General features: G+C 37.3%; 1 protein-coding gene across 1 annotated transcript; it reads left to right on the top strand.

Moving 5' to 3' along the window:
• Positions 1-195: 195 nt before the first annotated feature.
• On the top strand, positions 196-17,409 carry LOC146145221 (apelin receptor A-like). Its single transcript, XM_083390510.1, has 10 exons — positions 196-357; positions 2,318-2,427; positions 3,809-3,949; positions 9,338-9,444; positions 9,616-9,694; positions 10,783-11,003; positions 14,441-14,565; positions 16,258-16,389; positions 16,647-16,720; positions 17,292-17,409. The coding sequence occupies exons 1-10, from the start codon at positions 196-198 to the stop codon at positions 17,407-17,409; spliced, it is 1,269 nt and encodes a 422-aa protein (XP_083246636.1).
• The last annotated feature ends 1,877 nt before the right edge of the window (positions 17,410-19,286 follow it).

Below are 19,286 nucleotides of genomic sequence, written 5' to 3'. Positions count from 1 at the left end.
ATATTCACTGATATTTTAATTAGGTCTTCATGGACCCCCTAAATGTAGTTTGCGGACCCCGGAGGGGTCCATGGACCCCAGTTTAAGAACCCCTGCGCTAGATAGACAATAAACAGGTTCAAAGGTTTTTCTCGTTTTTTTCTCACAGTTTTGTGGTAAACAACCGGTGAGTTGTTTTGCTGTTATCTTCGAATCATGAATTCCACTCTGTCGGATGATCTGCTGACTGCTGCTGGCAACCAGTCCACACCGATCACGAAATACGTTACAACCACCATCATTTTGCCGGTCGTCTTTTCCTTGGTGTGCACTGTAGGCTTGATCGGCAATGGATTGGTGTTGTTCGCTATGTGGAAGGTATGGATATGTTGCGCTGCCGAGTGTTACACTAACATGGCTTTTTAACGTTAGTTCAATAGGGCTCCCTTAATTCCATACTTAGTTTTTCTTAATACTTTGACTTTTAGTTTACCTTATCTGGACAACCAGTTTGGGTCATTTCATTTTGTGTGGTAAGAAACCATTTTTAATTATTATTTTTAAATCGTGTAGTTTAAACATAAAGTTATACATTTATTTTGAAGGAAAAGCATCGCTTATTCTATTTCGTGTCACGCAAAATGAACTAAAAGTTCATCGAATTATGTCTGGCATACGGTAGCTGTGTAAACACAAAATATTTTGATTGACGGTATTGAAATACACATAATAAGAAGTGTCATTAAATTTTTGAAAAAATAATTGGACTTAACAACCTGATGAAACAGCGGAAAACGTGAGGTTATCTCAAACAAATGTAATATATTGAATGACTTATTCAAAAATCCAGATATTTTATTTCGGGCAACATAATTACGTAAAGGGTTATTTTTACTCTCTGTATATGTATGTATTTCTTGCCCGGCGGACACAACTGGTAATTTTGTGGCGTATTGCCAAGGCAGGAGTTTGTGCAGGACAACTGTTACAGCTAGAGGTTCCACAATAGCCCCACAAACCTTCAGCCAAGGGAGCCCTGCGATATCGATTTGTTGTATTAATATAATAATTGACACTTTGGAATTGACGCTAATGGACAGGCTGATATGTTGGTAAGCACGTCAATAAAACCTGAATAAACCTTCAGGGATAAACAAACCTTTATCACAATATGGTGTACAGCTGGTGTACAGCGATTTGACAATAATAATTTTATGATGAAAAAGTATCCAACGTTTCACTGAATTGTTTTTAAGTGGGTTTGTTTGTGTTAAAAACCTTATAAGAAGTCAGTTAATACAAACACAAGTTTTGGCCCTAATTTTAGATAGCCCTGTACCTGCACAGACGCCACTTTATACAGTCTAATAATGTTTTATAACTTAAGTCGCGTACATTTTGCAGCGACCGGTTAAGATAGAGTAGGAAAATGGCTGCTTTAACGTAAAAAAATGTTAGGAATGGGTAAAGGGCACTGGAAAACATCGCGCGTGCCACTTATTAGCACAGGCTAAGTGTAGCAACGTAGAATCAGTCGAAAATATGTGGATCTTAGGTCACTAATCCCTTTCTGGGTGGTTCAAAGCCTTATACTTAACCCCTGTAAACCCTTTTAACTAAACTGAACAGTTAGGGCAATTCGTCTTTGTATAAAATAGATATATGTTAAGTAAAGCTTTGATTGCAAAGCCCCTTTTAGGATATCACTCTGGTTTATTGCTGATGAAATTGTGACCGAACAAGGGTAGAATTACCGAACTCTATTTGATTTTTAAAACTATAAAACTCGAAATGCATACACCAATCTAGTGCCGAAAAAATGCTTACTTGAATGGATGCAACGCGTAGCCCACCATATTGCAGTAAGTTGCGTCGTAACAAACTAGGAGAGTATCTCTACGAGCTTTGACCAACGTCTGCTCGAAAGCTATTTATTTGTGGGTCTGCGATGGTTGCCACCCACTAAGACAGTGGTTCTCAACGTTTTATGGCTTGCGGCACCCCTACAAGATTTTTCCGTGGGTAAATCACTAAAATGTCACAATAAACGGAACTGGAACAACACACCTCAATTATACACAGCGTAGGAAGTAAATGGATTTATTCCACTCCAATCTTACACAAAAAGTTGTAAGAGTTGAGCAAAAAATAGATTCCTAAAGATTCTCAAATACCTATTGTCACCCTTCTTGGGCATTAGAATTGGTGGCCCAGGGTGCCGCGGGCACCCCGGTTGAGAACCACTGCACTAAGATATTAACTTTTATATTACATATGGTGTCTGCATTGTTTTGTATTTAAACAGTAACGGTTGGTAGAGTTGTTACGTGTTTTTCAGGTGTCGCGGCACAGCATAACCGACATATTCGTCACAAACCTTGCAATGGCCGATTTCCTTTTTCTCTCGATGCTTCCTTTCTGGACAACCGAGCTTGCCCTGAATAATCGGTAATTTAGCTAATAAGGATGTCAACACGCAGTATAGAATTTTACAACCGTTGGCTCTCTTAACGATTTACAAAGGCTTTCTCTTTTTCTTACATTTACGCGGGCCGTACACGCGCGAGCAAACGTATTTTAAAAATGGGTTTGCGCGAGCTGAGGTATGAACTCGAACTTACGGACGATAAAATTCGTCCGGTGCCGGTCCGCGGCCCGTTGGTTGCTGGCCACTGTTATATAACACACAATTGATTTCGAGAAGGAGTTCTCAAATTGAAGTACGGGTACAAGAAAAAGTTTAGGCTTATACTAACTGCACAGTTTACCCGTAGGAGACAATGCTGTTTCTTGTATCATCGTATCATTGTTAGTGGAATGCTTTATTGAAATATAAACACTATTTGTGTAATGCAGATCACCTTCATTAGAAGTAACAGTGAAAGCACATGATCTTTGTGGCTATTGCTGGTTTTCATTTAGAGCAGGAATTCTAAAACTGGGACACGAAAAAATAGGTTTAGGCTTATACTAACAGAGTTTACCCGTAACCGACAAAGCTGTTAGTGGCATCATCAAATCATTGTTAGCTGAATGCTTATATAAATAGCTATTAAATTTTTCCCCCATAACCAACGTATGGTGTTACTGGAAAATGGGGAACTATTCTTAAATAATCTTGCCAACTTACCAAACAAACTTTCGGCTGATAAAAAACACAAAAAAATTGGCATAGTTCCACAATTTCACATTTTAAGAGCCTAATCTCACTAAGCGATGTCTATCTTCATTACAAGAGGGAAAGCACATGGGCTTTGTGGCTTTTAACCATATTATTCGAAAGGTGGTGCGAGTTTTGATAAATTGTGTCAAGGGGGACGCGCCCAAAAAAGTTATAGAACCTCTCAATATATCGTGTTAATGTTTAGGTCGATCCAATTCATGAATCACTTTATATGGCTCAGCTGTAACATTGTCGTAACAAAATGTCGAGTAAGTGCTACTGGGGTACATTAAATCGCTGCTTTTTATTCTAAAAGTTAAGTAAACTTAATTGATTTAGTATAAAAATAATGTACTTTTAATTCGCACTTGACATTTATTGCCGGTTTTATATAAAAGATTTTAATAATTATTTAATAAATGTTCTAAAAATAAACGGAATATTTCGGATATTTCCACCATCTGTATAAAGCCTAGTTATTTTACCTGACATATGTATTACGTTTTTTTTTTTCTGTATTCAATTTATTGTATTGTCAATCATTCCGTCCACCAACAACCCCTGTTATACAGGGTTACTTTTGCTGCGCAGTGACGCTAGCCTACAAGACATCATAAATGTGTCTTTTTCTGTTGACTTATAGCCTTCTTTTTTATTGAAATGCAGGTGGGTGTTCGGCTACGGCCTATGCACGGTCACAAGTGCTTCCACATTGGTGCATATGTACGCAAGCATATTCTTTCTCGCAGCAATGGCCGCCGACCGAGTGCTGGCCGTGGTGTTTTATGCCGTCAGCGGACGAGTCAGGTATAGTGCAACAATATATGTAACGCCTGGTATTATTATTGCGATTAACAGCATGTTAACAAAATCACGACGTGCTTAATGTTTCTTTGCACACATCTATAATAAAATCGAAGTGTACAATAGTTTCAAAACCCAAAGCCATGTGAAATTGATCATACTGTATTTCCCCTTATATCAGTGCGTTAGGCGCAAATGTGGTTAAAAAGCGGATTAAGGTACATTCTCAAAATAAATAGATCTTCTTCTCTCAGTAAAATTGCCAAATAAAAAGAATATTTAATTATGGTTATTTTTCTTTTAACGCTTCGTTTGTGTTGTCAAACCAGCATTTGTTGGAAAAATACTTTCTGTATTTCAACAAATACTGTTCAAATTACGCCTGATTTTGCAACAACACACACTTTTTTTCCACGTTAAATGATTTAAAGTTGTTTGCAATTGCACTTACTGGCGCACACAAATTTCAATTTAAACAAATCTCAGTTCATTGGTTTTTGGCGATACTTTTTCGTTGTGTCGAACTGAAAAAACTCGACGGGTCACCAGCGCTAATTTGATAGGGACGAAGCTACAGAGTATATAACAAAACGAAAACGCAGCGGGATACGCACCCGAACAAAAGAGAAGAGACATAATCCAACTTCGTAAAAAATTTAATGAACGTCACAATTCAAAACGGATTCGCGGTTTGCCGATCTATGACAACGGTTAATAACATTTTAGGGTTGGTTGATCAAGCTAGTGTTTTCGTTAGGATACGAGGGAGGTTGGGTGTGTTATGTTTTGGCACTAAGCATTTTCCTTGAACACACTTTAACTGAAGTCAAGACCCAAAAAAGTTTTAAACCGGGTGCAAAACAATATTAAAGCATTCTCACGTTTATTTTAATTTGCTCATACTGCGCACTTGATTTTGTTTAATTTATTTGGTCATTTAAAGAGCAATTCTTGCCAGAACAATTCCTCAATAGGGAAAAAAAATAGGGAAAATCAAAAACCTCTCAAACGCTTACGATAGCAAAGACGTCCTTAATTGGTAGGTCAGTTTGTCAAAAAATTAAACCTATTTAGATTTAAGCAGGTGTTCGTCAGCTTGCGCATTAAAAGCAGGTCCGTGATATTAAACACAGCAGAGATTCGCCCTTTAAGATAAATAACAATTTTAATCAACCGTGGCCAGTTGTTTGCGACAAAACGAGCTGTTTTCGCCAGTAATATTTTGCATTTCACCATATAGAAGAACCGGACCCGACCGTATATTGGTCCGTCTTCGCTGTTACATGATCACTGATCAGGCTCGTATCTAAGTTTTTTGTTGTTTTCTCGATTAGATTGCTTTTATTTTACAAACCTCTCCAGCTTTAATAATCACGATACGTATAAGTAGCCAGTCGAAAAACGTATTGAGTGTGATCACTTGTAGAGTACTCGGTTGATCGACGTACAATTTTATCCAATGTTTGGAAACACCATTCAATAAAATAAAATATTTAAACCAATTAACATTTACTTTCCGTTGGTAACAATATATGCGCAGCCGGGATATTGTAAAACATCCAGTATTTGTAAAGCGATTTGGACCACATCACTACCTACATTAGATCAGTCTCCAACCTGTGGGTCGCGAACCAGAGTGGGGTCGCCTAAAATTTTTGCGGGGTCGCCGTAACTCATCATTTTTCTGCTGTTTTAGTACGATTTATGTATTTCGCTTTATTTAAAATGGCGTCACACTGATAAACGTGACTGGGTTAATAGCGGAGACAAGCTTTCTTCTACACAAAATTGCTGGTTTTAGCTTTTGAAAGCTGCTAAATCAGGTAACGTGACATTTCACAAAATTAGACTTCTTTGATTTAGCGCAGCGAAAGTCACTTTCTTTAATGAGTTATCAAAGGGCTGTTTTTTTTCAGTAAACTTGGGTAACGTGGTTTGCGTATATAAGAAGCTTTATATTTTGAATTCAATCAATAAAAAGTAAATTTGTTTCGGACTTAACAGAACAGATTCGTCTACCTTGTGTCACAATCAATCGGTTATGGTACTATAATAATAAAAACGTATCTTTGTGATAATGAGGTGCAGCACAGCCACTGGCTGTTTGCTGTTTGGTCTACTTAAACTAGGACGTTATTTTCTAATAAAACATCCAGACAGCGTTAATAAACAAGCTGAGTGCTTTGTATGTAAATTGTAATCTCTTGAATCACAAGAAGGCGCCATGAAAGCTTTTACTGCACTCAATAAAGTTTCTATTTATTCTTTGTATGTCGCCTCTTGTCACATTGTAAAGCAAGAGAAAGCTTCTCATCGTATGCAATTTAATTTTCTGTATTTATTCGATATATAACAAAGAAGAAGTATTATCCGAAGAGCTTCTGTTTTGCATTCACTGCAGTTGCATACTGGATGTGAAGATTCATAACTTAGTAAGTTCTTTAACGAAAAATCTATATCCTTTTGAAAATGTGCTGGAATTTGTACCGATGGAGCGGCAGCTAAATTTTATCTGAAGAACTGCATAATACTTTGAATGCAGTCACAAAGTCGTATAACACTAAACCAGAGTTTATTTTCTTGTTTGTGATACCAGATGGGTTCTGGTCACACAAGATTATTATTAGACACAGCAGTACGTTGGTTATAACGTGGTCAATTCAGAAAAAAAGTTTGAACACTACTATGGCGACAGCCTGACACCGTCCAACGAACAAGACTGGTTAATAATTCATTTTTATGTCATAGCTTTGCCGAAGCTGCCCCTCCGTGTTGTGGAAGAATTTACAGAAACCGCATGTATAACTCGTTTAAAGAAAATACTCAAAACTGTTCAAATATTTATTTTGGACTTCGATGCAATCATACCTGATTCTGTCTATTTTTGTCATTAAACTAATCATTCCGTTTTCAACCACATGGCTTTGTGAAGCGAGATCCAGTGCAATGGTGATATTAAAAACGAAATATGATAATCGCTTGGAAGTAGAGCATTACATCTGGTTATGCTTATGCAAAGTTGAGTCGCGTTTGCCAAACTAGTGGCTCTTTGCAGGCGCAAGCATGGCACTGAAATGCAATTTATTTTTGAAACAAAGCATTTTTTATGTTCGTTCGTTTGTTAAATTCATATGTTTGTTTAAAACTTCCTAAAGGCAATTTTATTTTGATGTACATGTGTAGCCACAGTTCTCTTGAATTATGTAATCTGAAAACAAACTGGGGTCGCAATGTAAATTCTGATTTCCTTTTATTTAAATTGGGTCGCGCATTAAAAAGGTTGGAGACAACTGCATTAGATAATAACGTATTTAAATCTCAAATACCAACAAAGTGCGACTGGACAAGATACGTGAAGTTGTAAAGCCTTAGGAGAACACGACGCCAATTTTGAACGTAAATGGTTGTTATGACGAAGTGGCTCAACGTAGATAATGCTTTGTTTCAAATAAGAATATGTGTTTAGATTTTAAGTGTATTCACACGTTAGAGGTCGGTTTCTTTCGACGCGGGACAACCTTTCAACCACACATAAATAACTTGCTGAGGATTGCGTAAATACCGCGTCAGAGGTGCTGACATACGTGAAGCAGGTTGCTTAGTTTGATTTCGGCATGACGCGCCAAGATGTCCAGTTAGCGCACCCCTATCGTCACCTTAGCAATTTGCGCTGGGCTGAGAGTGTGCATCGCCGCTGGAGTTGTGATGCAGACAGCTGTTGCGATGCTAATGGGCGCGATTCGTCGCTTCAGTTAGTTTACTTTAGGTCAACGCGGGGCGTCCGTTTGCGCGACCTATTGTCGCCGACGCTGCTTGAGGGAAATGGTTTGATGCGATATAATTAGCGTCGCGCTCTGCTATTTTTTTTGTGGCTTGCAGCGCACGAGTGATACCGTTTCACTTTCTTAAGCACCTTTGAGTTGGTTTGCTTTACTAATTGTTTAATATAGTTTTCTCTATACCAAAATACCTTTTAAGCAACGCAAGTAAAGGAGTTGTAGACCCTCTCTTGATTGTTCAACCATGCAATTTAAGCAAGATTTGCAATCTATGGGCGACTGGCGTTGGTTGTATTTCTGTTTGCGTTATTATAAAATATAAAATCGCCTCACCACTTTTTATTAAAGTTGTGGGATTGGCATAATACATAACAAACGTTTGGGTTTAGGTGTCACACCAAGGTATTTAAATAAAAATCCCGCAATTTGGATTGTTCTCAAGTTTTGTTACCAACTTCTACGACGTTTTTGTGTGGTGTTTTAACGTGGACAATTGCACGTGTTATCCAACAAATTAAACTGTAGGCGGATTCCGCCTAGTTTGCAGAAAAACATTTAGGATTTGGCCTGGGCACGTTGTCTCTATCAAAACTTAAATAAACCCGTTTTCCAACATAAGGAAAATAAGGCAAAGCCTTTTTATGGATTACGCCCAGGGGATAATAGGATATTTAAACTGATATTTAGTCGTTAACATTTCCTATTCAAAATCACAAGAGGCTGCAAATTTTGCTGCACGACCTTTAATGCCGCATGTTGTCCGCCATTAAACTGTTTCAAGGCTGTTGTAAAGCGTTGTACAGTTTATTAAAAAATTCCCTACAACAGTCTCGGGTGTTTCATATGGCTGTTATCCTTTCCGCTACATGTTATATATGAGAAAGGCAATCAGTTTATAAAAGCAATTACTTCTAAAACGGTAAGTTCAAAAACGTCGACAAAAATGTCGCAAAACGTTTGACCTATATTTACGTTATGCAATGAAGATTATTTTTTCCCTTGTTAACAAAACGCCAATCAACAAAATCCATAGCTGCAATCTCGAATGCTTTTAGGCGCGTCGTTTGCGGTAATTCGTCACACTCGACATGGAATGCCAGTCTGCTCTTTACATTACATGATTGTCCTATTGTTCTGATTTTGCTGTCATTAACGGAATATATTATTTCGCGGCGTTTGACTTATTCGATTGGCGTTTTAACATTGCCGCCAAAAAAGTATAAAACAGGAAAAGCCGACTTTATAAAGCGACAGGCTGTCAATATTGTGACCGAAATGGGATGTATCGATGAATTTCGATCCAATAATACAACTTTCGGGTCGAAGTTAACGAACGATGCCCAAACTTGATGAAATATAACTTCCCAAAAATGCTTTAAAATTCATCTATACCCGGATTACCCGCTCTGCGCGTTCACACATTGTAAGTTTACAGATGGGTTTTTACTGTTTGGCTAGTTTTTCGCAAAAAAATGCTGCCGGTGCAATAGGACTGACACAATTTATCTATTCGATATATGTAATTCTGGGATTAAGCAGCAAGATAATACGTACCGATAACTGAAAATGCAACGTTATACCAAAATACATTTATTCTATTTTTTTGTTTCAGGACTCGTTTGAACGCGCTTGTCGGGTCCGTGGTTATTTGGAGTTTTTCAATGTGCCTAAGTATTGTTCCTGGAGTCTTTCGCGGCTTAGTCACCAGCAACATTACAGGTGAAAGTTTACCATCAAATTGGTTTGTATATTATGTTGTGTTATGTTATGTTTGATTTGCATCACTGGCCGAGAGCGATTTAGTTCCCAAAAGGATCAAAAAGAATTAAAAACAATTCACTATATTAGATGATATTAACAAACAAATTAATTCAGACGATTCTACTAAAGGTTATACACGATGTACTTGGACGTTTGACGAAAGCCTTCCCTCGCACAAAGGATGGTTTATATTTCACGCCATTTCGAGGTAGGCGTTTTTTTTATTTTAAAAGTTTCTTAATGAGTGTTACGTGTTCACTAACACATTAAACACCTAATTCAATTAATTGCTATAAGCCAAATCTTAGAGTTCATTAAGTTATATTACGAATTGATAAATAGAGTTTTAGATTACGCGTTTCAGCTTTCGTTTGACAAACATTTTCTTCAGTTACATAAAACCATTTTTGATGATGCAATGTTTCTGTGTTAATGTGCCGGTAAAGCAATTCGTCGATTTAATTGCAAAATTCCTAAGTTTTTGTGCGTTCGCTCGCCTCGTTTCAAACTTGACATGTAACCTTTAATCTCGTAATCTATAACTGTCTTGCGGGCGGTGTCCTCACGTTCTGCAAAACAAGCCACTTGTTTTGCTGGCGTCTGACTCCCGCTGCAAATGGCCTTAGAATGGCCGCTGTAATGCCTAGCCAATAGCCATGTTTTTAGAGTGCCGGCCAGTCTTATTGTCCAAATATGACGTAACTTTCGTGTTCTTTTTCTTCCTACGTATTGGCTATATACATGTCGTTTCTTAGCGGCTTTGGGCTGTCTCTAGAGAAGTCTTTTGCGCAGTCTTAGCCGACAGTCGCTGCAATAGGCGGTGGCTGTCTGTCTCACATTAAAGTTTTGACAGGTAGCATATCTGACCAGAAACCTTCGCCAACTAATGAGAACTCTCGCGGTTTGCGGCAACTGTAGTGGGTCAGGGGCCAGGCCCCAGTGCACAAGCCGGGGCGGGGCGTAACAATGAGAACGCCGAGAAGTGTGGGTTATTTCGATGGCCACTAGTTTGCAAAAAAGGCATACTTTAATCGTTAAGTTTACAAACGACTTAAAAGATTAAAATAATTCCAATACAACCGCACACTCAACATATTCGTTTTTTTCAAATCATTGTTTTCTGCTTCGTTTATCGGAGCGTTTGCTTTAGTTTTGTTGTCATGCTGTAGCTTACAATATTGCGTTCCAAATCTATATCATGGGCTGTCTGAAAGTACCCTCGCTACCCCCTAGAGCGGCCGCGACAATACCCCGCTGTTTAGCGGCGCCGCGACTAAACCGCTTAAATTCCCGCAGGTCCATGATCGGTTTTGCGCTGCCGCTGTTGGTGATCGCCGTCTGCTACGGGTGGATCGCGCTGTACCTCAACACGCGAAAAACGCGTGGTAAGCTAACCGGCAAGCTGCAGGACCGAGCCACCGTTCTAGTGCTGGTCGTCATCGCTGTGTTTGTGTTTTGCTGGACGCCAAACCAGATCTCCAACTTCGTCTACGTGGCGCAGGCGCTCGAGCTAATGGGTAGGCTTCACAGCATAGAAAACGTTTGGCGTTAACCGCTTATGTGCTTGTTTAAAATTTAAAACCAACCTCGATCGTATTTTGAACGATCGCAGGACTCGAAACGTTCGATGTCTTTATCCAAAAATCTCAAACCCTGCGGCCTTGCCGTACATTTTACCTTGACAAAACTATTTATACTATTACCTACAATTATAACGTCAGCTTGATAAACGTATTTTATAATGATTCTAAAAATATTAATCGTTGCAAATATTTAAAATGTGTGTCACATTAAATCATCTATTTTTTAAAGAACTTACTTATTTCGGTACTTTGTACTCTGTCTAATCGTGAGGCGGTTATGCGTTCGCCGTTGCAGACCGTTGCTGTTTTTAAAAAACGTAGGACAATAAATTATGTATTTCTGTGACATAGTTTGTGTAATTTCTGCCATACCAAAATATCGTTCCACTGAATTTATTTAAACATTTTGTATTCACCGATAGGGGTTATAGCTAGAGTTTTTGTCAAAACTTCCAATCAAATAATAATTAACATATTTTCATCCTTAAAAACATCACAGATTTTCTAACACCTAAGAAATATACGCAAACCAACGTGAATCGGTTTAAAATCCGAAATATTTAGAATAATAAAACGCTTAAGTGAGAGAAATCTTTAGCAATGCATTGTAATAATTTTTTCGAATTATATTGTTTTACAAGTATCATTTTAGAAGAGTTAAAACTTCTCAAATTTTATTTTTTGTTTGTTTTTTGAAAATGTTTGTTAATTTTTATTTATCCTCAAAAAAATATTGTTTGTTAATTTTCATTTTTTCCTCAAAAAAAATTGTTTGTTAATTTTCATTTTTTCCTTCTTTTAGCACATGTAGAAATAAAAACATTTCGAATCGTTCTCTCATTGTTATACGTCATGCCGAAAAATGCCATTAATTTTGCTTTTGAATAAAAGGGGCAATAAAGGGATTAACAAAATTTAAATTGAACAATAAAACAAGGCGTTGTAAGAAAAATACATTTTAGGACCATTTAATTGCAGTAGTTCGTTTGGTCTTTAGTTTATATTGATTGCAAAACAACCGGACTTGATGCCAGTCAACTGATAATCGATATCTTCATTAGGATTAGTGCTCCGAGATAAAAACTTGGTTGTAGTTAGTGAATTGCAAGAAACTGTGCTTAACACGACGCATATAATATAACTTATTTTTACCAAGAGTTAACAACAGGCCTACCTAATGAACCGGATAAGCCAAGCACAATAATATTACCTACTTCTAAAACACACATGTGTGTGTATCTTTCATTATATATATATATATATATATATATATATATATATATATATGTATACTCACTATAGTTTTATTGTTATTAAACCGTATCTCATAGTTTAAATGGTCTGTAAAAACTCGCTTGCAGAACACCATGGAATACTTTACGGCAGTGTTTCTTAAACTGGTGAATGGTTCACCCCAGGGTGAATAAAATTTTTGCAGGGGTGAACCAACCAAAAGGGGTGAACAAGGCTAAACCGTCAGAAATGGTTGATTGCTCTACAGTAAGTTGACTACTGAACTGTTGTTTTTTGGTATTTTCAAGTACAAAAATTTGGTGATTGTGTTTTGTGCTTTTCTAGCTTTATATTTCTGGACTCGAGAAATTGTAGATTTGCAATGGTAAAACATAGCTTGAGTTAATCTTAACAAAAATTGAAACAACCTAAGTCATTTTGTGCTAACCGTAAACAATCCATTCGCCCTCTGCTGCAAATTATTGTAGATGTGCCGCCGAAAATTTTAAACCTTGTCGTAGTGCCGCAAGTGACAAAAGGTAGCGGGATGTAATATAGATGATAAAGTCAACGTAAACGTCCTGTAGAAGTAACCACAGTGTTGTAATGACTTAAGTCAGTGACTTGACTTAAGTTCACTTAAGTCACGGTTTTATGTTTTCAATAAGCATTTATTATAAAAAATGGGTTGTTTATCCTATTTTTTTACTTAAACAATTTGCTTGCTATATGTTGCGTTTATGTTATTTTTTAAATGATTTATTACTCATAATCGGACGAGTTTACCAGTTTTAATAGTTTAAAGTTTATTTTTATGACTTGCCTTGAAATTGACTTTCTCTAATTATGCATGACTGGGACTCGACTTCTAAAATACTTGACTAGGATGTAAATTATTTTACGAATGACTTGACTGGTACTTAAATCATTTCAAAATGACTTGTTTACAACACTGAATAACCACTTTGTGTATTGCCAAGATATTAACTGGCGTGTGGTAAGACTTGCAGCACGGAAATTTTGTAACTTGCTCTAGATGCGGTTATCCTTAACTGTCAGGATCGGTTGTGCCTGTTGCGCGGTAAGCCCGTAAATTCGGGAACCACAAGCCGTGTTTTACCGCAAGTGTTGTGCAGAAGTATGAATGTAAATGCACCGCTATGAATTATTAACCACATTGATCCGTATGCCGATTGACTCACGAAAACACAACTATACCACCCTAAACAAAACAGCTCGTTGACAACCACAAACTGTAGATTGGATTCTCCTACAGAACAATAACTAGAGTCATAATTTAACGTGTGAAAAAAAAATCGACACTTTAAACATTTAGGATGATTACGGTTGTAAAGTATTGGTCCATAAAATAACTCAAAATCGTTTTTTTTTCTTGTATAATGTTCGAATACCGTATATACTTTTTCTATGGGATAAGTTTTACGACTGTTTCAAAAAAGGCTTTGAATAAAAATGGCAAGTCCAAAGAGACGACAAACTGTAATTTTCTCAGTTGATTACCAAGGGCAGCGCGTCTATTTTCTTCACCAGGCGCCGGAACCGCGACATTGCCACAGAAAGAAGCAAAACACGAACGACATTTGCGCGACCGCCGCGAGAAAATTAGACGATGAAAAATTGATACCGACCAGAATCGAATTTTCTGCTTGGCGGTTTCGCCTTCTGTTGTTGCGCGGGGTCAGCGACATATAATTGGATTCGGATTGCATTTGTTTTTAACGCCACCGGTCGGTCGAGATGAACCCACTTAACGCTATGCATTCGTGTCGAATTCCGAGACCAATTGGCCGCCGCTGGTGCATTTCAGTCGCGCAGCATCGGGCCATTTAACGACATCGCTATAAAAACCGGATCTTATTTCCACACCAAATTGATATGAGAATCGTTACGCTCTCTGTTTTACTTCGATACCCTTGTTTTGCTTCTAGTTTTTGGTCTCCATGGTAAGAAAAAAACATAACCGACTTATTCATAAGAATACAACGTGTTGAATATATTTTTACTATTATTTAGGAGATTTATAAATAGTTTCGAAACGCCTCCTATATGTCGTAATTGTTTTTCAAGTCCTTGCGTCGATCACATGGGTTAACTGTCGCTACCTTTGTACGTCGCAGAAACGCCAACCACGCCATCCGAGGTTCACTACAACATCCACATGTTTAGCACTTGCCTGGCCTGGGGACACAGCTGCATGAATCCAATCCTCTACGGCCTGATGAGAAAGGATCTCAAAGCACGGGTAAAAAACGGTGTTGCCTTAGCTTTTTGGCAAGTCGCCATTACTTCGCGAAAATATAAGCAAAACAGTCGTACAACGCCACAAGGAAACTGTTTTCATAAATTAATTTAAATAAATCAGGTCCTGCGACGATTTTGTTGAACATTGTATATCTAGATTTAAGCAAAAGATTCACGTAAACCGCACATCATGAACGAAGCTTACGAAGGCACAAATTGAATATATATTTAGCACTTTCCGGTCCCTGTTTCGTTTTATTTTTAGGTAATGCTTAAACTTAAAAAGTTTTAAAAGAAAACGAAACTAATCTTCTATTTAGATCAGTGTTTCTTAATCAGATAAATGGTTCACCCCAGGGTCGATAAAATTTTTGCAGGGGTGAACCAACCAAATGGGGTGAATTAAGGTGAACCGTCAGAAATATATGATAGCTTGCGAGCAGGGCGGATATTCCGGATGTTCAACCTGTTTCATTATATATAGACGAGATAGTTTTATCATATCATGAGACAATGGTGAATGAAATCTGGAGATAGATACAGGGGTGAACAAAACCAAAAAAAAAAAAAAAAAAAAAGGCTGATTTAAAAAAAATTGATCTCATGCTGGGGGCCAAACATTTAGGCAATGATTTTGGAAACATTTGTCTGACAGAGCACAGCCACACGCTACGTAAAATTGCACCCCCCATTCAAACCCTGCATTTGAAACCTACTTTATATTGATCTCTTACCGCCCAACAATCCCTGATCATTGTCGAACAGAGCCCAAGGGTATCTCTTCAACAACGAACAAGTCAGCTTTTCCTGGATTAAATTCGAATGATTTTATCACCGAAAACTATTTAAAATCGATTGCTCAACTGAAAATCTGCAACAAACAAGGCGCTATGACGTAGAATGGTTCTGAACAGCTACGTAAATGCCACCACTCATAATGATTTTTGTGTGTTTGTGTGCTTTTTTATTTCAGAAAACATTAATTTACGGAAATATTGCAGAAGATGTAGTAAAAAATGATTTGGTTGCTTAGAGACAGTGGGCACTGGACTCTAATTGGCAAAACAATTGTACGTTACTAATGTTGGGTGAAATGTACGTATACCATAGGCGTATTCAGGGCGGGCCTGAGAGGCCATGCACCCCCCTCCTCCCCCCCCCCCCCAAAAAAAAAAAAATTATAAATATTTTACTCTTAATAATTTCATGTTTTATCATTTATATGAGCAGTACCACAGCAGTCGATCACAGGCATGTCACACCTTCAATTGTCATGCAATGTTACGTCACAAACGTTGTAGTTAGTATTACGTTTGCTATACATTAATGTAGTTTTATTAATTTTAGACAGTTTTTGATCTTTGAATGGTTTATTAATATTGCGTTAACACCCACCTAGTCAGTTGCTTTTTGAAACGGTTTGCTAACATTGTTATCTGTGTTCGTTACAGCAGTTAATACAATGACGAAAGCTAAACAAAAAAGTTCAAACTTTTTGCCCCCACCCCTCAAAAATTTTCGGCTGGTTACGCCACTGATGTATACCGCATAGCAATATTTCAATGATTGGGCCAATGCTTGAACGACTAATCGAAAGTTTCTTTGAAGGGTCTTGCTTACAAAGTTTAACATTTCGCGGTGTTTTCTCGTTTATTGGATTACACCAATTACTACAATTCGCGTATTTATGTAGATGACAAGCATTGTCTGTTCGGCCACCGGCAAATGCGTGACGATGTCGTGCGGTCGATATTTCTCAACGAAAACAGCCTTTACCATCAGAGGCAGCAATTCGAGCCGAAAGCAGAACAACATTTTGGTGGACGTAGGTTGTGCCTCATTAATCTGTCGGGCTAAGCAAATGCATTTATATTTTTAAATTTGGGTAAGTTACACCATCCGAATATTCACCTTAGCGAAACAAAATTAGGCCATATCAAACTGGTAAACTGTATTGTTCTTTAGTAGACAGGACAGAAAACTTTTTCACCACAAAAAGCTATTTTTAGGCATTAGCGACACCTCATGGATATAAATATGATGTTTAATACAGTTCAGATATCGACTTATCGCTTTACTTAGGGATCTCCGGCATATCACCTGACAAGCAAAGAGGAAAGCGCCATGGTAGAAGAACCAGTCACCGGAATTACAAGGTTTAGTATTGCAAAGGCCACATTCACTTTTAGTCCGCCGACAGCCCGTATGCTGCTTAAGTTGGATACTTTTTTATTAAACAATTGGTACAAATGGATAGCAAATAGTTGTCAAATCTCTCTTATAAGATTGATATTGGAACACTATATACGTACCTGTTCATAAGTGTAATGGTGAAAATAACGGACAAAATAGACGTAAAAAGCGACATGCTTTATTGTTCAAACGTTTCGGCAAATGCTCATGCCATCATCAGTGATATGAAGGCCACATCAGTTACACCGTTTATATACACTTTAGTCGTTTATATACACTTTATCATTCCTTTATGCGACTAAAGTGTATGTAAACGGGTGTAAATGATGTGGCCTTTATATCACTGATGATGGCATAAGCATTTGCCGAAACGTTTGAACAAAAAAGCATGTCGCTTTTTACGTCTATTTGGTCCGTTATTTTCACCATTGAAATTGATATTGAAAAAAAATAATTTTTTTCACATGATTCGTATCACACATTGGTAAACTTTCCTTGGCCAGTCTTTTCAGAAACATAACATTTACGTTTTAGGTTTGCGACCACCAATCTTTATAAGAGCAAACGATTGCAAATAAAGAACAAGGATTGTCGACTGTTTATTCCGGAGCTTGACGGCCAGACGAGATCATCGCGCATTGGATCCCAATAAAAAGCTCCACCAAACAATCTACTCTGGTCGGAAAGGTTTTCGTTTGGAACGAACTGTGTTTTTACTACTCGTCGTTGATACAACCGAAACACTTGGATCGTTGCTTTAAAATTTAATTTAGAATGCCTTTGTTGCTTGTAATTTTGACACATACTTTTGCTGCATAGCAGGGTGACATTTTTGTAAAGCTGTCGGACATTTTTAGTAAGGCACCATGCTGTAAAAGCGCGAATGCCTTTTTTAGGTGTGCTGTGATAAGTTACCAAGTTGTACTGTACGTCGTCAGAGCTTTGTGCCACAACGAAGCTGTATTCTATTTTGATAAAGCTTGGCAAGAAAACAATAGAATGTAAATAATGCAAACATTTCTGGAACGGTTTTGGTGAAAGCCTAAGTCGTGTCTCTATATTACAATCTCCATGAGGAAAAGAGCAATTGTATTTACAATACGATATCGGGTCATCTTAAAAATTTCATAGATTGTCATTTATTTTGACACAAAACTAATAGTGTAAATTTAGAGCACCAATATAAAACTAGACGGGGTTGCGGTTGTAGTACATTTTTTCAGAGGGTATTTTTCAGGGCTTTATTTTCTTGGGTGGTTCAATAATCGGGTTATTATAAATAGAGTTATTTACCAATTTAATTTTTGTAATAATTTATATTACACTTTGGTTTATTCGTTTTACGGTTTATATTATTGTGTACTTTCTCTTGAAAAAATTCTTGCCTTCACCCATGACTTACAGATGCAAACGAACTTTTGATGGACATATACACATCCCAAAACTTTTCCTTTACTTGTTTCTGCAGGCAAAAACAGATATGGGCCGAAAATTTTCTGCCTTCACTTCTAATGTAGATGCAAATTTTTTCCACAAAAAAACGCTTATTGTTTTAACCCCCCCCCCCCCCCGTCAACTCACATAAAAATTTATTTTCCCCCTATTAATAAAAAAAAACTACAATAAATTAAAAAATATGTTTGATGCCCCCGAAACCATAGATAAACAATATTTTCGCGTGACAACAACAAGTTTTTAAAAATTTAAAAACATTATGACGTTTCCAGGCTTTTTATGCCCCTTAAACCATCATATTGTTTATCAGAGATTATGTAAAAAAATATGTTAACCCTAGTAAATAGTATTTCACGACAGATTTTTACTTGTGAATATAAAATCATTTTATCATCTTCATTGTATAAATAGTTGCCTGCTTTTGCCATAGTCAACATATTTTGCGGAGTTTCGATAATTACATTTCCTTCTTAAAACTGTCAGATTTTAGTCTAGAATTCATCAGACTGTTTCTTATCGTATTCCGTATTTGTTTATTCAGATAAAAAAAATTTTTTCGCACACAATTATAAGGTGGCGTTATACATTTAGATGAACTGGTTATACTGCGAAATCTTAAGGCTTATGGAAACATATTAAACAGTTTTCATAATTGCCTATAACATTCGATGGCCAGGGAGACGTTTAGGTTTGGTCTGTATTTGTTTAACATACTGGCTTCTGACGTTTTAAAGCAAAATACAACGCTTTAACGCAGGGTTTTCCAACCGTGCCCTCTTTGAAAATATTGAGGAATCAATGCTTTAGTGGTGGATAGCGCCAGCCGAATGTCATATTGAATATCCAAGACACTGCACTGCTTTGTCTTTAGAGGTAGCATTGTTGAAAACCCACATTCACAACGATATGTTGATGGAAAAGGCAACACCAATGGCATGAAAATTTCATTAAGCTTAGGGTACGAATAGCCCAAAATGTGGCCTAAATTCGTCGAAATAGGACCTAAATGGCAAGAATCGTGCCTAAACAACACTTGACCTATTCCCAAACTCCACCCCTAAGTACATCACTTAC

The sequence above is a fragment of the Ascidiella aspersa genome, chromosome 5, assembly GCF_963924565.1.
Source record: "Ascidiella aspersa chromosome 5, kaAscAspe10.2, whole genome shotgun sequence".
In the NCBI taxonomy this organism is placed as follows: Eukaryota; Metazoa; Chordata; class Ascidiacea; order Phlebobranchia; family Ascidiidae; genus Ascidiella; species Ascidiella aspersa.
This window is presented reverse-complemented; position numbering and strand designations above follow the sequence as displayed.